The 27,896-nt window shown below is 40.7% G+C and overlaps 1 protein-coding gene across 2 annotated transcripts in view; it reads right to left on the bottom strand.

Moving 5' to 3' along the window:
• Positions 1–3,472: 3,472 nt before the first annotated feature.
• gstcd (glutathione S-transferase, C-terminal domain containing) overlaps positions 3,473–27,896 on the bottom strand; it is a 51,674-nt gene continuing 27,250 nt past the window's right edge. Inside the window, exons 6-12 of one of the 2 annotated variants that reach the window (XM_080880603.1) lie at positions 22,308–22,423; positions 21,924–21,968; positions 20,608–20,736; positions 14,971–15,104; positions 11,170–11,200; positions 8,218–8,287; positions 3,473–5,658 (exon numbers count right to left, since the gene is read on the bottom strand). In XM_080880603.1, the coding sequence (XP_080736729.1) occupies positions 5,468–5,658; positions 8,218–8,287; positions 11,170–11,200; positions 14,971–15,104; positions 20,608–20,736; positions 21,924–21,968; positions 22,308–22,423 (716 nt within the window). In that variant the 3' untranslated portion in view covers positions 3,473–5,467. Of the gene's footprint in view, positions 5,659–5,787; positions 8,288–11,169; positions 11,201–14,970; positions 15,105–20,607; positions 20,737–21,923; positions 21,969–22,307; positions 22,424–27,896 lie in introns of both variants that reach the window. The other variant, XR_013971440.1, reaches the window with a different exon arrangement.

The following is a 27,896-nucleotide window of genomic DNA, read 5'->3' as shown; positions in this document are numbered from 1 at the left end:
GCGCGTGTGGAGCGGGACGCACTCTGCCGGGAAGAGCGCGCACAGCCGCCCCGTACCCACCCACCCCCCTCTCTCTTCTTTCCTCCCCTCACAAGTTCAGGCAGCGGGCTCTCAACCAACAGCACCCACTGCAGTCTGACCTTCGCTCGCTGCAGTCTCAACAGAGCCGTGGTGTGCAGCCACTCAGTTGCGGAACCTTAACGAGAAAGAAGAGGCTCCACGTGTGGCTCCGTTACACGCTGTGGAAAATGCCTTAATGAACCTGCTGAGACACGCAGGTGTATTGTTGGCCACCCAGGTAGATGTTGATCACGCAGCAAAGACAAAGCAGTGAAAATTACTGAGGGTATAAAAAGAAAGCTGCGCAAAATAGAAAATCAGTGGTTTGTTAAAGTTTGAGGCGCACGCGCACTCAACAGGTGGAAATACTTATTTAAAAAAACAACCTTAATATGTATAATTTTTGCAAACAAACACAAGTGGATGCATTTAATCAAAATCGCTTACAACTACCGACTGTTTCTGTTTTCTCAACAAGCCAAAAAGCTTTTCTGAACGACACTGCGCATGCGTAATTGCTGTCTTTCTATTCTTTCACACGAGGATCCTGTTAGACCTCATCACCTGTCTGATTCCTAAGCGGCACTCCACATTCAAAGTCTCCTGAACTGCGCTTCCTGTTTGGGTGCAGAATGATGAAGGCTGCCTCATTTCCTGATGTGACAGCTTTCTGTCAGTGAACCAACCAGAGGGAGTGCCCGGTTGGCCTAACAGCCTTCTGGAGCACGCGATGAATGACGGGAAGGTTCATGTGATTACTGCTAGTAGTTCAGAGTCTCTTTTGATTCATGCAACTCTTCGCCTTCACTGACTGAGTAATGAATCTGTGGTGGCACCCAGGTCTGACCTCAGCTGGTCGCAGAAAGGCTGGTGTCCCGGTTTGTGTATAATTAGACTATCAATCACAGTATTGACCTGACTGTAAGAACGTGATTCCTTGTGTTATCATTGCATTTAAATATGAGCAATGGCTTATGCCGATCGCAAGGGCCACGTCTCATTACCGGTAATATTCATATGTTGTGAAAAACTGAGACACTGTGTGGATTTTAAAGGGTCACTTACGCAGCGCATCTGTGTTTGTTAGCAGGAGTATACTCAGGATGTGTGGGGTTATTTTTAATGAACATTTTACCAGATGTGGTGCTCAGCCAAACTTAGAAGTTATGTGTTGAGTTCCATGACTGTGCAAAGGTCTTAGGCCACCCCTCATTTCTTTATATTTTGCTTCCAAGAGGCCAGAGTGTCTTGTAATATTTTGAAGTGATCTTATAACAGCTCTCCAGGCTTTCTTTCAATGTTTATCTTCAGACATCTCAGTCCAGTCCTTGTACTTGACAACTTTCAGAGAAATGTTTTTGTTTTTACTTGTTTTTTTAGTTGTTTAACGCTGACTTATTAATCATCCACACATTAAACAAGGATGTATCTGATCCATTTAAAGTTCATTGAACCCTCATCAGAAATAGTCTCAGTGGAAAGGTGGCTGCCAAGAAGTCATTCTTTAGGAAGGGAAACGGGAAGAAAAGGCTGAAGTATGCCAAATTACACAAGAACTGGACTAAAAATCAGTGACAACAGGATTTATGGAGTGATGGATCCAAATTTGAAATTTATGGCTCAAATCAGTATCAATATGTATGCAGGAGGTCAGGAGAGGTACAACAGTGAGTGTCTGCAGGCATCTGTAAAACACAACGGCGGCTCCACCATGGTCTGGAGCTGCGAGATGCTGTCAAAACCGATGGAATTATGAACACGTGGGAACGGTCAAATTTTGATCCACCACGAACACCATCTGGAAAGCGTCTCATTGACGAGAGCTTCATTTTTAAGCATGATAATGATCCCAAACACACCATCAAAGCAGTAAAAGTATACCTGGATAGAAAATAAACAAACAATGAAACATGGTCAGTTATAAATTGGCCTCCCCAGAGCCCAGACCTCGACTGAATCACTCTGGGATCATCTTGACAGAAATCAGAACAAAAAGGCAGCCAACATCCAATAACAGCTTTGAATGTCTTTCAAGAAGCCAGGAGAACTATTCCTGAAGTCCCTGCCCCATTTCCCACTTTCCTCGCAAAACATAAAGAAATGAGAGTTGACTCAATACTTTTGCACAGTATTGTAGCTCCAGATTTGGATCTAAGACGCAGTTGTTCATTTCAAGAGGAATGAATCTCCAACTATAACAGCGGTCCCCAACCTTTTTTGTGCCACGGACCGGTTTATGTCCGACAATATTTTCACGGACCAGCCTTTAATAAAACCAGTACCGGTACCAAAAAACAAAGATTTATTCATAGCACACGGGAAAAGACCCAGGGAAACATAATGTTAAAAACAGATAAAAACCCTGAGAACCATCAGTTTCACTCTCGAGCCTCCACTCTCGCAGCCCGGTACCAAACGACTAACGGAGCAGTACCGGTCCATGGCCCGGGGGTTAGGGACCACTGCACTATATGGACAACATGCTACGAATGGTGCAAACCAAGCAGGACACTTCACAGCAATCAGCATCCTTTAAAGTAAAGATTTACCTAATTTCGTTGTTTGTTTAAAATCACTGAACAAAAAAAAAAAAAACTTCTAGGTGTCGACATATTCCAGAAATTATATTAAAGCGACCAATTAATCTTAATTTACTGCAACTGTCAGGGGTATCTGAACACCCCCCCCCAAAAGAAAAAAGAAGACATCTATCTGTGTGATTTGGGTGAACTCGGTCTTTAAACAAGCTCCTGGGGAGAGTGAGTCATTGTTGCATTTTAAACAGGCTGTGCCACGACAGATACAAAGTAGAAAATAAATGCTGAACCTGAAAGCAAGCATGGAAATCCTAGGTGACAATGTGACAAGTAGCACGCGAAGCACAAGAGAATACATTACAGGATTATTAGGGTGTGCAAAATAACAGCAGCTGAGCCCTACCAGGCGACCAAAAAGGAAATACTATACATAATTAACTGCCAGTACTGTGGACACCAATAATTAAACTCAGTGCTGTTTATTAGAAAATTATGCAAGTCAACCGAAAAACACATTTTATAGTTCACACAGGTAAAATATAAAAAAGAGAGAGTGAGATATTTAAGATCACAGAGGACGTAGGAAAAATCCCTTTGTACCTTTCACATGGACTCGTTATGAGTGGCTGCTGTGTTAACCCAAGACACATAAACAAGGTCAGTGTTTGTCAAAGAGGATAATTGACACCAACAGAGAGTGTACCCAAATATGGAGCAGTGAGCTGTTGTGGGCAACCAGCCACAAACTCTGCAGCATAATGAAATGGAAAACTGTTGGCAAAAACGCAAGAAATGAGCAGAATTTTTAATTAACTAATAAGGTGAAGTTAGCAAAACAACTCCAGCTCCATCATTTCTTGGAAGAGGATTTTGCCCCCCCCCCCCCAAAAAAAATAAAATAAAATAAAAATCATCACCCAATGGTTAAAATTCAGATCCCAATTTAAGTATAAAATTATGCTCTAAATCTCATTATGAGCAACTACATAAAGAAAACAGATTAAATAGCAATAAACTATGCATACAGCGTCTGTGTAGTCACAGGTTATTGTACATTGGAGAAACTCGCATGTAGTTGACTTTTGTATCGAGGTCAGCCCTCTAATTACGCAAATAAAAAATGCATTAAGCTAAATATGTGAGCGACTCTGCAATGCATTCGCAGAAAGGTTTCAGGAGGTGAATCGTTAGAAAAGAACATCTCTGCATTTAGATGAAAATGAGCCAATAACAGCTCATCTGTTTTATCTAAGCAAAGAATCCACTGTTACTGTTCTGATGTTTACTCTAAGCCAACTGCCTTCACCCTCTGCATTCTCCTTCCGATGCACACTTTAAGTAGTGCCACTGTTCCCCTCTTTTGTATGTATATGAATTTCTGTAATGTGCACTTGCCACAAGCATGAACAGGGAGTAGACTTCTGAAATAATTCCGATCCTCGGAAGGAGCTGTGTCTGTGGCCATTTACCTCGGGATAGATTGACTCTGCTGACTGAATTCAGATGAGCCTGACGTCTGCGAGGCCTGCATCTCTCTCACATCTATCCCTTCAGTGGGAGTGGGAAAAACTGGCTCCTTGGCTACCTCCCCAGATTTCTCAAGCAGCTGCATCAGACTGTCAAAGGTGACAACACTGGATTTTTTTTCGTCTTTTTTTCCCCAGAGAAACACACGAATAGTTTCAGATGCAAGACTGAGAGCTTAAGGTGCCTCACTGTGACTACAGTAACCGGGACTGGAAATACGGAGCGCGCTGTGTGATTTCCAGTTATGAGGCACTGAACACCGTGCGTCTAATCAAGCGCGCTGACCTTTTCACCAGCTTCATAAAATATTCATTGCTGCTGAAAGTATTCCAGAATGCATACCATACTCGCATTGCTTTTTTATGAGGAATAATCAGGTTCCTCTGTAGAACCATGAAAAATGCGACACTGTATATTACCCGATGTGACTCGAGTTTAAATCCACCTCTGATTGTCTCTCGCAAGAAAAAAGAAAACGACAGAAGAAACGTAGGTGAGATGACAGCGAGGCGATTCCTCACCTCGTCTTTAAATGCACACGAGCTGTTAGCACTGAATTTCTTGTGTTAATCAGAAGTAGCTGACTACTGAGCGCTATCCCAGAAGGCTGTATACAGACTATTTGCGAAAACAGCATGAGGACGTATGTCATACTTCATTCACAATATGGGTGTGCCAAGTCCTGCTGCGTCTGTGTGCGCTGACAGCTTGAGTCACGCAGTTTAGGCAAAGACAAAAACATAGCATTGCAGTTGGGGAGAAGCTTGAGCAGATGATCAACTAAAGTGTGTAACTCCCGGGAATGGCATGGTTGCTTTAACGTTTAGCCTGAAAGAAACTTTAAAAGATGGTAAATGGCCTGTATTTGTATAGCGCTTTAGCCTAAGGACCCCAAAGCGCTTTACATATCCAGTCATCCACCCATTCACACACTGGTGATGGCAAGCTACATTGTAGCCACAGCCACCCTGGGGCGCACTGACAGAGCTGAGGCTGCCGAACACTGGCGGCACCGGGCCCTCTGACCACCACCAGTAGGCAACGGGTGAAGTGTCTTGCCCAAGGACACAACGACCGAGACTGTCCAAGCCGGGGCTTGAACCGGCAACCTTCCGAATACAAGGCGAACTCCCAACTCTTGAGCCACAAAGCCAGATGACCTTTGACAGTACAGAAATAATAAACATGTATTTTCTGCAGTTAAGGCTGAGCTTGTAAAAAAATAAATAAAGTAAATTGTTGAGGGTGGTTTAAAAAACACTCGTGATACAGCCAGAAGCCGGATAGTTTATCAAACCCTTACAATGCTAAAGACGCTCTGCTGTACTCCAGAGAATCGAGTGTTAATTATGCACTGCCTCTTCCAGTTGGCCAGCGGTGACTTCCAGTCCTCTCTTCTGCAGCAGCCTTCCCACCAGCATGTTGTTCTTTGGTGAGCAGCTTTCGGGCTCCATAGTCATTACTTGAACCGAATACCCATGAGTCTCTGCTGCCCATGACCGGTCCAAGTCTACCAAGCCCATACACTGTTTACCTGCAGAAGGAAAAAAAAAGGATCGAAATATTATTATTATTGTTCTATAATCAGACACTAAAATACTTTTACCTAAAGTGACTAATGTGTAAAAAAACAATATTTAAAATCTTTTTATTTATACTATACATTAACGCTGCCCCCTCAGTCCACGCACTGACTGAAACATGTCATTTTATCTCATCTCCCAGATGGATCAGTCACAGAGGAAAACCAGGCTGGCGACCTCCCTGCAACTGGGTGGGAAAAAAGAATCAGTCGTTGCACTGAATCTTTCACATTTGGTGACCAATTGCTGTCTAATTTATAAATGTATAGAGACTGCCTACACGCTGCAATCAATGTGATAAGCACAGCTCATCTGCAATACAGGACTCGACTCACCTGGTTGCAGAATGACTGTATTTTGTATTGCTCTAATAAAAGCAAGGTTGCTGAGCACCTGTGACATTGCAAAATTTCCTGTTTCACACCTCTGAGGATGTAAGAGACTAATATGAATCTATGTCTATATAGACTGCAGATTTTCAGGAGTATATCACAGTGCCAATTTGACCCAATTCTAATGCAAACTAATAGTAGACTGTCTTCGTCTTATTGCCACCTCTATGCACCGAGAGATGGCAATTGACTGCAAGTGGTGGCAGGTATGGTTCCTGTATTAGGAGTAACTTTTTCAAAGGCAATAAGGTTGTAAGTTCACTGCACACTGCAGCAAGAACTTTGGCAACTTCGTTCCAACTTGCTGCTCCTAACAGGACAGAAACTTTTCCGTGGGCACAGTCAGAGTTTTGTGTGTGAGCGATGACCCCACACAGTTTCACAACAGTTTGTCAAAAGCAACACTTAATCTATTAGTTTGATTTTTTTTTTCCACACAAATGTTCCTCCCTTAATGTTATATGAACATAAACACACACAGAAAAAAAGAAATTAAGCACACAAAGTGAAGATTTCCCATTTGAAATGGTAAAAGTCTGCATTTAAACATTAATGGTGGTGGCATGAATCATTTCACCGCTCACGCCACAGACTGGATTCTACTGGACTTTAAACAGACTTTTGCGCTCCATTTGTGTTATTATGACTGTGTTGCTAATTAGGTAACTAATCACTTAAAATTTAGGCAATAAAAACATAACAGATTGGCTCTTTTACTTTGACATAAGAGTCTCTTTATGTTTTTGAGGAAACATTTGCATAAAGACATTTGATTCCTCCAGGATCAAATGTCTCCATCCAGGAAGCAGGAGGGATCACCGATGTGTCTGATGAGCATAAGGATGAAGTCAATCATATCCCAGTCACCAGATCTCAACCTGATTAAACATCCATAGATGTGTGACCATCACCATCCAACCACCAGAAGACTTATTTGGGGACCAACGACATTCAATGCCTCCAACTAGAGAATCAAACATCTTGTACTTCTGGCAACACATAGAGGCTCAACACTATGCGAAGGCTGTATGTTGGTTCTTCTTATAACTTATTACATGTCAGGCGAAAATCAGCAAATCCCCCATCATTAAGGTCTTTATTGCTCTAAAGCTGTACTGCTTTATATACCATTTCTGCATATTTTCAATATTGTGTGTCAGAAGACAGTAATTCATATACATGGATTATCCAGCCTCATCTGTTAGGATTTCCTTAAAAACACAAACTTCAAATGTAATTTAGCAGTGTGTGGAAGCAGGTGGCAGACACACTACACGTGAGCTTTGCTCCGCCGTGTTGCTTTGACGGGCGAAGTCTTACCAGCAAGCTCAAGAGGGACGAGATCACACATAGTTAGAAAATGTTAGTGGGAGAGGTTGAGCCCTGTTAACTGATACAGAGAAGAAACTAGTGTGACAGGTGGTGTCAGGTACATATGAAAAGGCTTCACGCTGACGTGAGCCTTCTCGGAAGCTTTGATAAACTGGAGAGCTATCAGGGCGAAGAGAGTCCTCAACATAATGAAACCCTGTAGAGTGAAGCTTCAGCAGGGGCCTGTAGGGGTTCTGACAAAACATTTCCCTCTGAATCTGACAACACTGATCTAGCAGCTGTTCGCCGCAGCTGTTTTGTCACTCTGTACAAATCTCTGCTCTAACATGTTTCTCACATCTTGAAAGTCTAGACTTTTTAAGGAACCCGCAGCAGTGGGGCTACCGAACAGTGTAAGTGTATGAAGAAAGTATGTCAAAGGATATTACAATGAAAAGGTGCTTGTGTCCATCACACTGGACTTCATCAGTCAGTATCATCATGGAGGCGTCAGACTGGTTCCAGCTAGTTTACATATTCATTCTGCAGCAGCGCAATGACAAAATAATTTGAACAAAGTAATGTCGAAAGAAATATTCAGGAACATTGGAGCTGTTTCAAAGGCAAAGTGTGGTCCCAGCAAATACTGATGATTTGATTTTAAATTAGTTTTGATAATGATACTTGATGCTGTGTCTCTATGTGCAGCAGTTACCAGATACTGCTAAGAATGTTTAGCCTAAAAAAGTAATAAAGGACTGAACATAAATAATAGCTCAGGTCTAAAGAGAAGATTGCAAACAGCACCAATGAGTCTCCTGTCTGGCGGAAGCTGGACAGCCGTCTGGTCTGCGAAGCGACAGAGGATCATGTGTTCCTGAAACAAAGACAAAAAACGAGTACAGTTACTGCTCACTTATTGTTACGTGGATGTGGTGCAAGTGATCCGTTCATCACTGCGTTAAGATCAAGTATATCTGAAAATGTCCACACACTGTATAAAAGTTTAACTAATACCATTGTAGCTTATTTGTATCGATTCATCCTTTTTCTCCCTTGCTTACAGCAGTGGGGTCAAAAACATTCTCACTTGAGTATCGCATGGCTTAAAATTTCTGTGTATGCAGCTCTGAGCACACAATGTACTACACAACATGGCACACTATATATTACACAATGGAGGTGATTTGTTTGGGATTTCCAAAGCCGGATAACGATCAGAGTAATATAACATTAAAGTATCTTTGTAAATATATAAATGTGCTTTAAGAAAAATCCAATTATTCTCAAAGTGGCCGCAGTTAAGAAGCGGTACAAACTTTACACTTTGTGAAAGATTTCCCTTGGATGAATTAAAAAAAATGTCTTCAAATTGAGCACTTATGTTCATTTGTTCAGATGAATTGATAATATTTTGGCAGTCAACAGTTAAGGTTACCGTGACCTCACAAAGCTTCGACTATAACTCAAACAATCATACACGGCATTTATGATGAAAATGATACATTATTACGTATGTATGTACCACAGGATAACAGTCAGAACTGATGAAATCTTATATGTAAAAGTTCAAAGGTCAAGTCTGCAATCGCAGCAAACCACCCTGACTGGTTTGCAGAACCATATACCGCAGCCGTGAGGCAGTAATTCTAGTTTCTACCTTATGGTTCATGGAACAAGTGATTCATGAGAGCGTTAAGTCAGCTGAAACTTGCCTCCACTTTAATTGGTTCTATTCTTCACTCTGCGGGGTCGGCGCTGAATGCAAGGCCATGGAACAGGTGCTTAAAGCTCGTGTGAGCACCAATATCTCACACCATTAGCCCTTTATTCCAGTGATACACTATTTGTCATTGTGCTGTCATTCTGTTTAACTACTGTAGTTTGGAAAGAACAACTCTGGTTCTGCTGTAAAACGAGCGAACGCAGCTTTTATTTCTGTGACTCTTGTCTGGGACATTGCCTGGGATGTCTGGTGCGGAGGGGCAAAGAAACAGAAAGCAGTGGGGTTCCCTACCTTGAGCCCAAATAAATAACAAATGCCAAACATGTTTGTCGAAAGGAAAACCAAGGAGGGAGGCCGAGGAGATTTGGAGCTCAGGTTTAAAGTGGAGGATAATATGCCTGCTGGTATAAACAGAATATAGATTTCTCCTGCTGGGTGGCTGCATGCTTAGTGTCTTCATTATTGTGTGTTTTTTTCCTCTCACTCAGCTTTTTGGAAAAATCTGAACTCAGTATCACGTAACACTGTAATTGCTCAGTGTCTTCTAAGTATAATACTATGTTTTGTGCCTCTTGGGCCATGTAAAAAAAAAAAAAAAAAAAATCTGATTCTTGTAGCGCACAAAAAAGTTAAAGGTGGTCCAATGTTGTGACATGTCAACTCTTGAGGTTGCTATGGTTAGGACCTGCAGCTTCTCCTGCACAGATTTTCCCCAGGGGCCCTGACAGGTCCCATATATCATCGCGGGATAGGCCCTCCCGGAGCACAGTGGCGTGTCTGTGCTGAGTGATAAGGGAAGTGACTTGGGAATCTTTGTTTGCGAGACACTGATAAGCGCAGAGATCTCATCAGTTCTTCTAAGTTTCTGATAAAATAAAGATTTTCATCCAGTTTTATGAATGAATTGGAAGAGTTGTTAGATTTTTGTTGCCTTTAGACTGGGTGGATAAAAGTCAAACCTTTTAAAGCTGTACACACAGTAAGTGTACATTAATGCACTATATGTAAACAAGCTATGACAAAAACTGAGCCAACTCACAATAATTTGGCTTGTTTTTTTGCTCCTAAAGTATGAACCATTTGAAGATAATATAGGAAATTATTTGTTAAATTCTACCCTAACCTACTGAGTCTTGTCCTCAAAGACTTTTTTCCATATTTAATACTGCAACAGTTTAAAATTAGTCATCTGAAAGTTGCTAGTAGTTGCTAGCGAGTTGCTCCTAAATGTAATCTCAATCATGAATACACAAATAGATTTTATTTAAAAATATTTTTTATTAATGCCACTTCCCAGGAGCAGATGTCCCTGCAAATTCCCTCTAAAGGTTAGACCGTATAATGTTTCTTTTCCCCCCACAAAGCTTGTAAAGATGGCCAAGAGCTAGATCTCAGACTCTGCAGATCTCGGTTAGCGTGTTACGTTAAGGCTCATGACAGATTTAGAAAGACTACAAACAGTATGGCTGTTTGTAGTCTTATAGTCAGGAGAAAGCCTCTTATCTCTGAAGGAAAACATGGCAGCATGGCTTAGCTTCGCCACAGGACCTTGGCACCTTGCGGTCATTGAGTCAAACACGAACTCCTCTGTTTACCAAAGTATTTCAGAGTCAAACGTGAGGTCATCTGTCCAACAGCTAACGCTTGGCCGAAAATGGGTCAAGTAACAGGACAATGATCCCAAACACAGCAGCAAATGTGCAACAGAATGACTGCAAAAGGAAAGAATCACAAGTTCAGATTTGAACTTGATTGAAACCCTGTGGTTGATGAAACGATCTTAAGAGAGTTGTGCAAAACCCAATGAACCAAAGCAACGCTCTAAAGAAGCTACTTAATTTTTAATCTACTGCTTCTTTCATTTTGGGTTTGTTTTTTCTTATATAAATAAGGACACGGTGTAATACGTGCACAGAGTCCTTGCTTTTCACATGTATTGACCTGCATGTGACACTTTCCTTGTAAAAAGTTGCTGTAAACCTGTAATCTGTATTAAACACAATAAAGAGAATTAATCATATTTAAAAGCATACCTTAGATGTCAGAGTCTCCTGGAACATTTTGCTGTAAAAAGAAAAGAAAAAGTAAATAAAAAAGAAAACACAAAAAAGTTTGCTGAGAGAAAAAAAATAATGGAAAAGTTCTATACAAACAAGATGAATGTGCAACAAAATCAAAGTCCTAAACCAAACAAAACCCATGTGCATAATCTCCAAAGCAGGGAAAGAAGGACTTTCATTACTTTTGTTTTGACATGGGAGTAAAGTTTGTTTGAGATGGTTAAACATGGTTTGGTTTGCTTCATGCTAATTAAAAATCAACATGAAACAGTTCAAGGGTTAGGGGCCAGTGCGGTCACATGGAGAAAAGTTTAGCACAAACTTTCATGGCCTTAATGAAACGGGCAGTTTAGAGCTTCACAGCTCATAAACCCACAGACTGCTTGGAATGTCTTCACCTGCAAAATATCCACGAGTACCTGGAACACGACCTGAGGGCAAAACTCTAAAAGTAGCAAGATGAAGATTGACAGAGTCAGGTGGGCTAGTCCTCCTCACATTTATACCCCGCAGAAACAAAGCTTCTTGTTATCTATCACAGCTGCAAAGTCATTTTTAGTGTCATTCTTTAATATTTTATGAGGACTTGGGAGGGTTGAAATGTCACGGGAAATGTGAAAAATGTAAAATATTTATGTCGTACACTGAAAATCACATAGCAGGAGTCAACCGTTTAATCGTTGCTCTACATCAGTGCAAATTCCTTAAAGCCCAACAACAGCAACGTCGTGCAAATATCTTCATTTGGTTAGTGACGATTAAAAACATCTAAAATATTGGACTTTCCACATTGTTATGTGCATATCCCAACTTACATTGGGGAGGAAGTGGAGAACAAGAACAGTCAATTTAAAGACTGACATGTAGAGTCAGTTTTACAAAATGAAGCATCTTTCTTGGCAGGAGAGCGTGGGAAAAGCATGTAATTGTGCTGCTAAACAGTGCATAAGAGAGCAACCTAAAAACTTTAACAAGTGGTCTAAAATCAAAGTTTACTGCAAAATAATCATGATAGCAATACTTACAAAATAATTAGCAATATCCAACAGATTATTTAAAAGGAGGAACTGTGCTTTCCAAGTACTTACATTTACATATGATAAAAATCAAAACATTTAGAGTGCCTATTAAGATTTAATGAGTTTTCTTCCCCATAAATCAAGCATAAAATGTTTTGTAAATATTTTAAAAACCACGCTGATTGTATTTTTCTTGCAGACTTGTTCTACCTTGCCTTATGATCCATTGCTACATTTCCTTTCATATCACTAATGGTGATACCATCTACAAGTATGTGCGCCGCATCTCCTGCCTACTCCTGTCTGTGCATCTTTGTGCGTGAGATAAAAGCAAAATGGAAAACCTGCGTATTTACAGTCTTCTGTGGCATTATCAGTCGGCATTCCTGGATACAAGAGGTTACGTTAATGAAAACCTACATGAGAATATGCTGCTCATCTCTCACATGAAAGCTATTTTAAGAAAGAGTGTTATAATGAATTGAGAGACTTGAAGAAGCTTCGTGTGAATCACAGTAAACACGGAGACAACACTCGGTTGGCAGCCTGTGATTCTTGTACGATTCTCTTCAAAATATAAAGTGACACAACAACACGCAGGACGAAATGCTATGTTGCTATGGAACACGGCCGTGCCGTCATCAGACAATACCATCCAAGATAACACTGGAATACAATTTTACTTGATATATTAAAAAAAAAAAAAAAAAAAAAAAAAAAAGAGCGAGAGCAGCTTGTCAAACGCCCAATAAAGAACTGCTGCGCCCGCTAAAAGTGGAAACAACAAACTCGTTTCACCACTTCAGTCATAAATACAATGTCAAGCACAAGCAGGGTACAAAAACACAGAAGGAGGAGATGCTAGCAGCTGACGATGTGCAAACTAAATGTTACAAAAAATGACTCAAGAAGAGAAAACAGTGGCTGGAAGTCCTTGATGCAGTTACATGAAGGTACAGGATTAGGCAGGTTTAGGAAACTCAACTTAATAAAATATGTCTCTATTTAAATTTTATTATGTAACAATATTTTGCAGGTTTCAGAAGATTTCAAAGGTTATATTACATTATATTATTATTTCATGGTAAAGCTCAATAGTAATGCACTTATCTTACACTTTAACTTAAAACTTCCAACAAAAACACATTACTATTACTATTATGCTATAATGCTCCGTCTTGTAGCCCCTTATATCAATCGACTGACACAGTGTGTCATCAATGAAAGCAGCTCACTGGAAAAGAAGGACAGCAAATGCCCTTCATTTTGTTTGCGTCAATAAATGCTGCCTGCAAGCTACAATCACCAATAAAACACTGTTCAGTATTTAATTAATATCATCAGAAATATCATTATTGCACATTTCCTTGAAATATCACACATGGTTTTGAGGCTGTATCAAGGAAGCCTTACTCACTATAGCAGCGGTCCCCAACCCCCGGGCCTTGGACCGGTACCGGGCCGTGAGTCGTTTGGTACCGGGCCGCGAGAGTTGAGGCTCAGGTGTGAAATGTATGGTTTTCAGGGTTTTTATTGGTTTTCAGCGTTATTTTGTTATCGTTTTTATCGTTTTTATCGTTAACTCGGTTTTCCTTGGTCTTTTCACGTGTGTTATGAATAAATCTTCTTTTTTTCGGTACCGGTACTGGTTTTATTTTGTTGTATTTATCCGCGACACCTTAAAGGCCGGTCCATGAAAATATTGTCGGGCATAAACCGGTCCGTGACGCAAAAAAGGTTGGAGACCGCTGTGCTATAGAACACTGAAGAGTGCATTAAGGGCAAGAAAGACTTTGCATGTAAAGCAGGAGGTAACTGAGCTCCAGCTGAGCACCTGAAAATCTGATATCCTGATAGCTGTAATATAACTCTAGGTCACACGGCATAATTTTTTCTTGTTTGCTTGCCATTTTAGAGTAGCTACAAACAAATCTGATGATTTATCGTGCAACGTTTAAACAAGATTTAAAGCGGATGGACACTGGACAACGAATAAAGCAGAAGAGCAAATGATAGGATCTGTAAACACTCTACACTATAATTTCGCCAACCTGAAGACTTGAACAGACTTGGCCTAACAACAAAACAAATAAAATCTCCAGCTTCACTTGCTGGTGACCAGACTTGTTGCTACAACAGCAACTCTGCGTAACAGCCTTGTTTTGCAGCAATCAGTCACCAAAAGTTGTTTTAGTAGCAAACTGCTGCATCTTATGTACCATTAGTGAGCATAGCAACAGAATCAACAGCGTCTCCCTCCACCCTGTTTTCCATCTGTATTCAAACAGCACCGTGTCACGGCTTGCATGATCACCAGACGTTTGGATTAAATGGTTAATTTCCTCGTACGCCACATAATAAAGTCGTCGCTGACATTTCGTTCTAAATTTTCCAGCCAGCCTATCTGTCTGACACATTCCTTCCAGTGTCTAAATTAAGAACCAAATTCTCAGTTCACATAACAACACACTGTGACTGGCGGACCATCTCGAGAAGGTGATGCGATGCTGCTGCCCCGAATTGGCAAATGGTTATGAGCAGTCAAAGGAGGCAAACAGAATGTAGTTAAGAGATATAGACTGTGTGTTTGTGAGTGACGACGAGATGAGAAACTAATGGAGAAAGTGACTCATAAAGACTGAAAGGCGAGGGAACAGGAACGAAGGGAAGCAACATCTATCTAACAAGAAAACATCATGGTTAGAACGACATTTTTAAAAGCAGTAACCCACAGACGTGACACTGGATCACACACCTCTTGGGGAAGCTGAACTTCACAGCATTCTGGATGAAGCCGTAGCAGCAAGGACTAATAACAAAGGCGGCTCCGGCCTGGATGCAATGCTCCATTACCATATCTGTTGCAACGCCACATGCATGAAGGGCGACCTGCATTAGAACAGAAAAAGAAAGAAAACACAAAAAAGTGTTACTTTCACCAACAAAATGATCTTGAAACCCTCAGATTTCCAACAGCAAAAACCAAAACTGAGAGCATGCACTCAATTCCATTGATTACTTCATAATGGCCACTGCTATTAAATAAATCTATGCTCTCAAAGGTGCAGACGCCGGGAGTAGCAGCAAACAAAATATATCAGTGCGTTTAGAGTGCAGGCACGGATGCATCAGGATTCCTATTGACAGGGTAAACTGTGCGTGGTGATGAACACCTAGCTATGCATTAGTAATGGTGTGGTTATATATTGGATTGCAGAATGGTACTAAGAGACCCAATATCCATCATTCCTGGCCCTGTCCATCTGCAAAAATGCATTATGATTTCTCAAGGACAACGAGTTTAATATCCAGACGTGACATAACTTCCTCTCATATGTACAGTGACAAACCACATGCCATGTTAATGGCCCAAATAAAATCCTTTTTAAACAGCCTGATGTCCCAATAGCTCCTGAACTCTCTGGAATGAACCCCATTCGACTCAAGCAGCGAGCTCCAAAGTCTATTTGTGTTTTCCAAGAAGTTGTCACTTGGCGTCTGTGAGTCTGAATTAACTGCATGTTGCCTTGACAGCAGTGCCACAAAGCAGAAGGTCAGAGCTGATCAGGACAGAATTGAGCCAGAACTGTTGGCACCACCACACACAAAGAGCAGAACATACAGACGCTCTGAGCCAAACCTCCACCCACCCATAAGGTCAGTGAAGGTTTTGAACGGAGGGTATATTTCTTACAGCGGCTTTACGTTTTTCTAGAAACTGAACTTTTGCGTGTTTGATTAAAAAAAGATTCACGCCCATTAAGATCTGTATCGATTTAAACGTGAACCCATTAAATGAGACTCTGCGATTTAAAAGAATAACTTCAATTACGTCCATTACCTTGTATCCATTTGACAGCTAATCTTCCATTTTATTCATGCCGTCAGGGAAAAAGCTTTATGCTTTTCTTAACAGCATGTTTTAGACTGATGATTAGGAGGAAGGGTTGCTATCAGAAATTACACGATGTTACACCTCCTCACATCTAAGGCAAAAATAATTACCAAAATAACACTATCACTCATTCCTAGCTTCTTAATGCTGTACATTAGTCATGCTGTATTAAATCCTAATTACATTTTATAACCTTTAGCCTCCATTTACCGCAAACACAAAGCCAATCAATTAAATAAAAAACACACAACTGGAATGAAACACATTGTGATATGTCTTCGTAGCTAATGCTGTATTTACAAGTTCTGATGACACAGTCATCTCTGCTTTATAACTGTGGTATTGACAAAGCATGGACCCAACTTAACATGTTCACATTCTGAGTGCAGCTGATTAGAAATGCATAATGAAAGGTGAAAATGAACACGAGGCCAATTTAAATCTCACAGTCCTACCGAATTACATGCATATCCTGCTGAGCTTTGCCTCAAGACAGTCTGGAAGAAGAAACCCTAAATTAATGCGCACAAGTAAAACTATGTTCATACTGAGCTATCATTTCTGGAGAGAGAAAGCTGTTTCTGGCTGCATTATTCTCTCAACAATCGCATCACAGAAATAACGAGGTTTCATTATTCACTCTTATTCCAGTAATTGTATCCCTCTCCAGGTCTATCTGGGCCTGAGACAGAGCAAGTTCCTGCAATACAGCTAATTAATACTTAATCAACATCATACGCATTTGCAAAATTGTGCTGCAAGCCTGTGCAATAGTTTTGGGAACTTTTTCTCAATACGGTGCACTTTTAAATGCTCAGGTTTGTCTGTTTCACAAATTTTATTACATGTGGACAAATGAATGCTTAGATGTGTCGACCAACCTATATTAAGTATGATTACACCGAACCAAAGAGTTGTTTTCCTCTCAAAGGTGGATGTAATGATGCCTTTTACCTGAGGTGATCAAACTCAATCTTAACTCACTCTTTTGAAAACAACCAAGACTATAAGGAGAGTAGAAAATAGTCCTAATACACCATTAGTATTAGAGCTGCACCAGATAAAGACACTTGGCACTTAATCAATACTGATTTTTTACATGAAGCCCAAAGTAAGACCAGCTAGTGCATTTTTCTACATGCAAACATAGAGGCAAATGAAAGAATCAACTGCAAACAATCAGACTCTTTAGCAGAACCAATAACGGACTTGCATCCAATAAAATTAAAACCTGCTTCAAGCTCCACAACTTTTCATGCCTCTATAGTCTGTAGACTGAAGAACGTCTGATAAGACACGTCATACAGAGGTTGGTTTAAGTTTAACACCGAGGCCATAAAGTGAGCAGACACTGACTAACATCAGGGACACCTCAACTTAATTAGCCTGATTAAGTGAGTGTGCCTAAAAATGGGACCATGTATTATACATAGCAGGATTAAAACTGATGTGATGTGTGGCTCCAACAGGTAGTAATTGCTTTGTTATACAGGAAGAAGCTTAGCCACAGTAAGAAACTCAAGCGGGGCAGAAAATTACAAGCATAAAAATTGTTCTATACATAAATATATTGTAAATTAATGCATCAGGTGAAATGAATCTGTGCGTGTGTGTGTGAGGAAAGATTCAGGCTACCCTGCAAAAGACACTCAGATATCGAGCAGATGAATAATCTGTGCTGTTTGTTTCTTGCCAAGTGGAACGAGTCTCAGTGGAGTGAGGATGCTGGAACAAAAGCTACTTCTAATTACAGGAGGTACGTATATTTTTCTATTTGTCTCGGTGGAAGTTAATGTGAGGCTACAAGAACAGCTGGTTTTTCTGACAGCTGTGACCACAGAGCTTTAACACAGAAGAGTAAGACAGATCACTGATCTAGCTCAGGCTGCTCAGAGAGCCTAAATAAGGCAAGAAGAAGAAAAGTTTTAACTTGTGTGCTTTTGTTCCGCTTGTTTGAAAAATTCAGACATCCAGTGCACGTCCACAGCTAAGTACCTATTTGCGCTAAATTGATAATTATCGCATCGAGAAGTCAAGAGCTCTGCAGATGGAGGTGGGTGTTAAACAGGACTGACAAGGGTTTTGGTGGAGAGTCCTCCTCAGTAATGATTTTTTTTGTTTGTTTTAACCCCATTTAGCATAAAGTTTGACAGCCAGTTAAATATTTAGTTTTACTTAAAACATTTACTGTGTTTAATCTTTAGGCTTAAACACAAGTTGGAGAAATGCAGTGTCCATTAGGAATTCAAAAGGAGATATTGCCAGTCAAGATTCTTGTACAAGAAACATAAATTAAATTGAATTGGCAGAAAACACTTTCCAATGATTATACTTTCCCTTCCAAACATGATTCCTTCTGTGAAACTCAGAGTATAAAGCAAATGAAAAGCATTGTTGGATACAGAAAATGAGAACAAAGAAAGAAAAGCAAGAAATTACCAGTCCTCACTGAAGAGATCTCTAAACTCAAAGTCCTAAATTTCCTGGATGAAACTACCTTTTGGCTTCCTGATAATCAGGGAGCACCGACGTACCCTGTTCTGATTAAAAGCTCCACTTCAGGAAATGAACAGTTATTTTGGTTGCTCTAACAAAAATAACTTCAAGTTGACATTTTCAAGCTCAGTGAAGAGATGAATGACACATTTCTCAATGTGATGCGATAAAAATACAGCGATCAGACACCTTAAAGCGAAGAGGTGATTGTGGCAAAGTGGAAAATCGCACTTTGTTTATGCAGCGTTAATCCTTATGTTTCAATTTCAGTCCATCAGTAGAGAACTAATACACTCTCTTCCACAGAAAAGGTCAGGTCGTACCCCTGTCAATGTACAGTACTGTGCAAAAGTCTTGAGCTACCCCTCATTTCTCTATATTTAGATAGGAAAGTGGGAAGTGAGTGCAGCACATGTAAACATACATGGAAATACAGTAAAATAAGACAAAAAAAGAGCGTGCACAATTCAATAAAAAGAACGTCAGTATTTGGTATTACCATTTTAATTCTTCAACACAGTCTGAACTGTCTTAGTAGGCAGGCTTCTTCTAATTTCTTTAAATAATCTCTAATTGGGAGTAGTTCTCCAGGCTGAAGGACATTCAAAGCTCTTCTATGGATGCTGGCTCCCTTTTGTTCCATACCTCAGCCTTTCCTCCCTGTTTCCCTTCCTTGAGACCATTTCTGATGAGCCTTTAGTCAATAGTAAATGGATGAACCTACAGGCCAGATGCATCTTTAAGGTCTTGTATCAGGTCAATGCTGCATTTTTTTCACCTCATTTTTTAAGGACATCGCTTTTAGATACTGTTCATCTGCTGCAGAGAGTTGTTTTTTTGGCCTTCCAGAAAAAAATACATTTAGCTGAAAATGATCAGATACAAAGAGTGGACTAAAAATGAGTGAACAGCAGCCAGTGTCACCAAAAAAAGTTTGAAAGACCTTCAAAAATCCTGGGGAGTTATTGCTCAAGACCACTTTTAAAAAATTACAAAAACGTCAGGCTCAGTGGAAGGAAAACATATTAACGTGAGGACTGGCTCAAGACTTTTGCACAGCACTGTACGTATGCACATTTTGTCAAAAAGCCAGATAACAACAATTGTTTTGATGCTACAGTTCTGTCAGTTATTGCATAATTAAAATGTTTGAATTTTTAATTCAGTCAAAGACAGAATATCACATTTCCTTTGCAGGATAGTGCAACAAGAGAAGCAGTGGGACAATTATCTGTGCACTGATTATTTATATTTCTATAAGAGAAAAGTTTCTATCCCAAATGTTATTACTGATTAAATTCTCCACATTTTTAAGATTCTCTTAGAAAGCTAAGCTGTGAGAAAAACAATTAGCTTTAAGAGGTATTTTGAAAAACCCCATTATGATTCATGATACTGTGATTGCAATATTACAGTAATTACAATTTACAATACAATAAAACTGCAGAACAGATAATATAATAATTGCTCTTAATGGGTTTAATTTCATGGCTCTGGTGTAATTTAGTGACTTTTACCATGACAAATAGATTTGACATCACATGCGCTTGCTGCATTTTTGGTTTCTGTTTTTCACACACTGGGAATCTGAAGTGTTAACCACACTGTCTACAGCAGCGGTCCCCAACCCCTGGGCCTCGGCCCGGTACCGGTCCGTGAGTCGTTTGGTACCGGGCCGCAAGAGTTGAGGCTCAGGTGTGAAATGTATGGTTTTCAGGGTTTTTATTGGTTTTCAGCGTTATTTTGTTATCGTTTTTATCGTTAACTTGGTTTTCCTTGGTCTTTTCACGTGTGTTATGAATAAATCTTCTTTTTTTCGGCACCGGTACTGGTTTTATTTTGTTGTATTTATCCGCGACACCTTAAAGGCCGGTCCGTGAAAATAATGTCGGGCATTAAAGGTTGGGGACCGCTGGTCTACAGTACTGTACTCTTTAGATCATCATGCAAATAAATGAAACAAATTGTGCAAAAACGATTTTTGTAACTTGCTATGCTCACCCCGATGTGAAAAGGTCCAGTGAAGTAATCCAGATTGGCCTGAATGAAGCCGATATTTTTCAGACCGAGCTCAGCACTGCGACTCTGAGCCCTGACCAAGGACTCTTCTTTGTTCTCTATGAGGATGACCTTAAGCAATGACAGAAAAATCCCCACTGTGAGTAGCTGCTTCTTTTTAAAAAAACCTGAAACAAGCACAAATGCATTTAAACTTATCCGTCTACATATCCTTAACAATATTAAAACACATCACAAATATTAAAAATTCTTAAACAAACCATATGCTTTGTGAAAAACTAAAGCATTTCATGGAGATGCATTTAATTATTAGGAATAATAACACATAATAACAGAGAGGGATGGGAATGGAGAAGCGGGAGGGGGTTCTTGTAAAGTACCCGCTTTTGCTTCTTTCAGTAGTTCAATTCCTCGGAATTGCTATTCTGCTTGTCTTAGAGGCTGGATCAGAGTCTCGCAGATGTTTAGCTAGCCTTTTCATTAAGGCAGGGAAGTGGTCCACTCAGGACCGGGTCTTTCCCTGCTGCATGTGCTAGTTGACTTCTTCTGGAGCTTCTGGAAAGCTTTGCACTCGTCAGGCCCATATGGGCTCCAAAGGCTCAGTAGCCCCCAGTGCACACAGCCAGCCCAGCGGTTTCCCAGCTGGGCAGCTGCCTGAGGGGTTAGCTGGTTGATCTTGTGTCTTTTGACGTGTCTTCCTCCCCTCCCCCCAAACCGGTCATGGTGGATGGCTGCTCCTCCCTGAGCCTGGTCCTGCTGGAGTTTTTTCTTCACACTGTCATAAAGTGCTTGCTCATAAGGCGTTGTCTGATTGTTCGGGTTTTCTCTACTACTGTAGGATCTTTACCTTACAATATAAAGTGCCTTGAGGCAACTGTTGTTATTATTTGGCACTATATCATTAAAATGTAACTAAAATTGAGATTAATATTAACAGGAGAGTAAAATGACTGAGGCGAAATTAAATGAATGTCATCAAGCAGCGACTCGAGTGTGTCCTGTATTTCGATAGGATCATTTGCTGCATGTGATAAAATTAGCACCATCAAAACTGCACGTTGTTGTTGTTTTAATTATAATCCTAACGAGATCCTAATGAGAATCGATAACAGAGAATCGATAAGGAGTCAAATTGATAAGTGATATTTATAATGGAATCGGAATCGATTCCCATCCCTAACATTTTTAAAAATGCCTGCCAAAAGTCACCACATACCACTCACGAACTCTACTTAACACGCAGCTAACACACAGACACACACACACACACACACACACAACATCTTCATACATGTTACCTGGCAGTCTGGAAGTGTGTGAGCAAGAACAATCCCTACGTGGCCCTGAGAAAGAGCACAAAGAATAAAAATATGAAAACGCATGAAAAGAAAACAGCACACATCAAAGAGGGCATCGACAGAGTTATGATTAGTGTCTCCCTTTCCAGCCCTGACCCGTGCTGCGCCACTGCTCCGAGCCTGCATTTTCATTAGCACAATTACCAGTCTGCTTGTGCGCACCGGCCAGCAACAAAAGGCGTTTAAAAAGGGAAGAAAAACGCGAGGGAGTGAGGGCTGGTTCCTTTCAGCTGGTCCCTAATGGAGCATCTATCGAATGCAGCCGTGGTCAGGTATAGTGATAAATATGCATGCTGAGCCGGACTGATGGATGAATACTCGTACCGTTCCGCTGCAGAAATCCACGATGGTGTATCCTGGCCTGGCGAGCTCTGTAACCATGGCAACCAAGTTATTCAGCTGTTGCATCTTCCTGACTGCACGGATATTTGACATTTTCCCTGCAAAAACACCCAAAAACCAAAACACTCATTTCATTTGAGCATAAAGTGGGAAAAAATAGACTTTAACATCAAATTCATCCAAAAACCCCCAAAAAACAATTAAAGGATTTTTTTTGTTTTTACACTCCCGGAGACGACAGCTATCAAACATGAATTACATTTTGTGAGGATTAGAAAAGCCTTCTTTATAGCTTAGTTGATCTGAGTCAACATTAGCCGTTTACAATAAGCACAAGACTTTCGAATAAAGCACATTTTTCATTATTGTAATGCCGTCTTTCTTTCTGCTGTCAGGGAACAAACGGGCTTTTCCCGCAACTGCTCAAATTATGATTTACAGCCAGCTATTTCAGGTAATGGTTATAGCACACAGATGAAAAGGCCTCCACTCTCTCATCAGCATGTTTCTGGCCAACAGGGACCGCGAACAATCTTTCAACATCATAAAAAGCGGACCTTCCAGCCAAATTCAAATGTCCCCTCGTTGGTGGCAGAGTTTTCTGCTGCTGTGCGAGCAGTGTGTACCTCATTAACTCAAAGCGCACTGCAGCCTCCTGCATCTTCCGTTTTCCAGCACGTCACGTCGGCAGTGAGCCGTTGACACGCTGTGAGGACACCATCTCTGGTCCATAAATCTAGAGTGATGAGTGTTTCATTTACCCCTGAGTCACACCCTCATAATCAGACGACTGGTATAGCAAAATCAAAATACTCCTATACTCATATCTAGCTCACGTTGCTTCATATACAATAACAGGAGAGGAGAAAAAATTCATTCTGCCACAAATGGGAAATTTCACAAAGGAGCCATTCAGCCTCTCGCACTGGCTGTTACTGAGCTGATCACAGTTATAGGGAGAGCACAAACCATAAGTGAATACAGAGAAACATCGGCAGGATACTGAGAAGACTGCTCTTCGTTTGGATGGGTAATTTACACAGCTACAGATATTTCTATATATGCACAGCTCAACTCCAAAAAGGCCTTAAAATAGAAGGTTTCTGAAGGCTGTGAACAGAACTAGATTTTAATTTTAAATTAACATGCAAAGCATGATAAGATTTGACGGTGCAGGAATGGATGTCTGGGGCGTCACTAGGTATGCCAGGGATGCAAAAATGCAGTGCAGATTAGCTGTGTGTAATGTTTGATGTGAAAGACGCAGGACACGGGAGCTTTAAAACATCACCAGCTTATCTTTACTGATAAAGCTGATAAGACAAGCTTGGCCCATTTTGACAGACCTTTCCATTAATCCGACAGCTCGTGTGCTTCAAGTCTGAAGACGCACTTCACTTAGCACTTCACTTTCCCACAAAAGTCTTGATGGAAATCTCACCAGGTCAGACCGAGTACTGGTTTCAACATGATACGAGTGTGACTGCATACAGTCACGTTAACTCTCAGGCTCTCACCAGTTTACGACTGCGCATGCCTCTTGTGCATGTTTGTGAGGTGCTCAGCTCATTAGAGAATCCCCTTACCAGCAATAACATGAACACATTGGCATTTTATCTTATCGACTCTGTTTCTAATTTGCGATAAGATTAAGGCATTAACCTATGATGCCTCTCTCGCTACCTCTCTGAGCCTGTGAGGGACGTGCAAGGTGGCGTTTAGCACAGACACAGACAGACTTTTACCATGACCATGGCACGCCAAAGGTTTGGTTACAAAAAAAAAAAAACAACAACAACAACAACAACATTTCAATATATTGGACAATTTCTTTTCAGACACACAAAATATGCTATATGTAGTTAAATGCTTGTTTACAGTATGCCTGACTCTGCTTGCACTGGTTGTTACTTTCCAAACATGTGTTTCCAGCAGGGATGCTGCAGAGTGGTGGCCAAACTATAAACTATGCAACAAAAACACCCATAACACATCGAGTCAAGGAGTTTATTGAACTCCTCTATGTATACCAAAGTATTCTAGAGTCAAATGTGAGGACTGGCAGTCCTGAAATGCATCAATAATCCCACTCACAGCAGCAAATGGCTGAAAAAGAAAACAGTCAATGTCAAAAGTCAAAGTTTAGACCCCAATCTGACTGAAATGCTGTGGTGGGACCTTAAGAGAGCTGCACATAAACAAATGCCCACAAATCTCAATGTGCTGAAGCAACACTTTTAGACTCTCACACTCTGTGAGTCTGATAAAGTCTAAAAACCATTACTTCAAGTTATTGCTGCTAAAGATGGTTCTACAAGCCACTAAATCAAGGGGTGTACTTAATTTTTTATACACTGCTTCTGCTTTTTTTTGCTTTGGTTTGTGTTTTATAAATAATCACAATGCATCTCGGGGTGTATTTACCACATTTTAAGGGTTTTTTTTTTTATTATATCCTTATATGTAACCCTGTAGAATAGATGTGGCGTGAATAAGGCACGGCGGGACCACAGAGCAACGTTCAGAGCCATCTTTATTTAATTCACGTCACACCACAACACCCCAAACCCATGAGTCCCCGTGTTTTTAACTAGGCGGGCGTGATTAAGGATGCCGTGCAGGTGCGTCCGCCCTCCCTGCACGGCACCGCAAACCACGCCCCACCACAATAGAATAAACAGTGTATTTTTCATTTGACCTTTCTTCTACATATACATTTATTAATACATAATTCTAATTTAATCAAACATCTGATGTTTAATGACAACAAAAGGTTTCAGATTCTGATTTAAAGCTCTACCTCTGCTCTGTAACAACCATCTTATATTGAATACAGAGGCTTATTTATCAAACAGGAGGGTTGAGGTTGGGCCCTCTGCTTGAATGAATAGTTTCACAAGTACATCACGACATGATGCCAGGGTTGCTAGCTAAGGAATAATAACATAAAGGGTAGTGAATACAACCACTGTGCCCGAATAAAGCTTGGTCAAATAAAATATAGCAATTGTGACACAGAAGCCTCAAAGGTCTTATCCAAACCCTAACTTACAAAAGAAAACCAATCACAAACCATGTAATTCACACAAAGCTCACTCTGAGAAGGACCCATCTACAGAGATTTTTTTTCTTCTCCACTTTTCCCCCCCTCATGCATCCCAACTAGATGTTCTATCCCTCAGTCACTTTACTTATAAAGTGAAACCAGCTGGAGCAATCACAAGTATGACAGAAACTGCCTGCCACTACCACCTAGCTCAGCCCAAATGATCCACTTGCAAGCAGAGCTGTTTGACAGGTACACATTAACTCAACTCTCCTCTATCATTACTAACCCAACATTTCAGCCATTAGTTAGGCACTGTCCTTTACAGCATTATGCCAAGTAATTAGAAAACCATGCATAAATTATCTTTTATGGGTAGAAGACTGACAGCAAGGACTGAATCTATTCACCTGAAACAGGAAATTAGAGTTTAAAAAAAAGAAGCTTGGCGAAAACGCTGAAACATGGCTTGTTGTAGACAAACAATTGTCACATTTACAGATATTCATTAAGAATGTCATGTTTTCTTAAAACAAGAAGAAAAACACATCATAACTGATTGGGCATAACTTTACGGCCTGATATTGTGTTGGTCTCCCTTTTGCTGCCAAAACAGTCCTGACCCATTGAGGCATGGACTCCACTAGACCGCTGAAGGCGTGCTGTAGTATCTGGCACCAAGATTTCAGACACAGCTTCCTTAAGTTCCCATGGATCAGACTTTTTTTGCCCAGCGCATCTCACAGATGCTCAATTGGACCGAGATCTGGGGAAACTGGGGAACAAGTCAACACCTCGAACTTGTCAAACCATTCCTGAAACAAGAGGCCACAGCCTTCAAGGAATACTGGTCCCATGAAAGGGTGTACATGGCCCGCAACAATGCTCAGGTAGGTCCGTGTTAAAGTATCATCCACATGGATGGTAGGACCTAAGGTTTCCCAGCAGAACATTGCAAGCATCAAAACTGCCTCAGCTGGTTTGCCTTCTTCCTATAGTTCATTATGGTGCGGTCTTCCCTTGGTAAGCAATGCACACACACCCGGCCATCAACGTGAAATAAAAGAAAACATGATTCATTTGACTAGGCCACCTCCTTCCATTGCTCTGTGGTTCAGTTCTGATGCTCGCCTACTCATTGTTGGTGCAACAAAGTGTGATGCGTTGTGTATTCTGACACTTTTCTATCAGAACCAACATGAACCTCTTTGGCAGTTTGAGCTACGGCAGCTCGTCTTGACCACACAGGCCAGCGTTTGCTTCACTAACAGATGTCAAGGTGAAGTCATAAACAGTGTCATAATGCCTGATTGATGTCTAAAATCAGTATAATCGGGCAAAACATAAATGCAAGTTTAATTGATGGATTTATAATCACTCTGCTATCCATAGCTTACACACTGTATATATGCTTAAATACAATGTAAGACCAAAACAATAATTTTGGATTTTCTGCTTTACCTGTCTACATGGGAGAAAATATTTATTCATTGGTTATACTACACAACCACAATCCCAGTCTCCGGTTGAGAAACGTAATTACTTCTTTGTTCCGGATTATGTTTCCTTGACCTCTCAGTATATTCTGCTGACATGTTCCTTTGGTTGGAATCTGATGGGGTTCAGGTGTTTTCTTCTCAAAGAGTTTTGTGTTTAACCTCCTTCCGCAGGCGAATGCGAGCCGAAAGCAAGCACACTGATGTTGGCGGAGGTTATGAACAGGTGCACGGACGCCATCCCACCCAGATAACTCCAGGCACAAAGCCAGAGATGACAAACCTAGTAAGAGGCTTGGTATCACAGAAACAAGTTTTCTGTTTTCGTAGGAGGCTGACTCTGCTTTGACATCTCCCAAAGCTCAGAGAGGAGAAAACATGCTGTGGCAGCATCACTGGAGGGAGACACAGGATCCATTAATATGTGTGTCCTCTGCTGCTAAAAGGTGCCTAGCACTTCTGCTGCTGGCACTGAGCCCCGATCTACTGCCTTTTTCCCCTGATGCTGCAGAACTGCCTTCCTTATCAGGGAGGTCCATCACACAGATTAGAATGTAAACACATTTCTGTGGCACACGGGACCTCTGTATTCTGCAGGATCCAACTACCATCTCTAAGAGGACATGCTGGTTTAAAAAGCAAATATAAGAAGGGGCTGGTTTGAGATTTAAAGTTGAGATTATTTAATGTTTGACTTCAATATTTTACATTTTTGGATTCCATGTTTGTTTGGAGAAATTGCTAACTATTTACTGCCAGAGTGGCAAAAATGTAGGAGAATGTTCTCTTTGGAAAACAAAAAAAATTCTCCAACTCTTTTTTTATTTCCCAGAGTCTGATTTGCATTTGAATTTAGGACAGCGCATTTGTGTGCCCGGAAATACCCATGCATGCCATCAACTGTTAAAAGTACCACCTTTTACATAGAGATCCTGCTCCATTTAATCCCTAACACCATTGGGATAGAAAGTTTCCATATGTTCACGTAACGTGCACATGCCAGAGTAACTCAGCCTCAGACGTGTACCA

The sequence above is a fragment of the Rhamphochromis sp. 'chilingali' genome, assembly GCF_963969265.1.
Source record: "Rhamphochromis sp. 'chilingali' genome assembly, chromosome: 4".
Classification (NCBI taxonomy): Eukaryota; Metazoa; Chordata; class Actinopteri; order Cichliformes; family Cichlidae; genus Rhamphochromis; species Rhamphochromis sp. 'chilingali'.
Note: the sequence above shows the minus strand (reverse complement) of the source record. Positions and strands in the feature narration are given on the sequence as shown.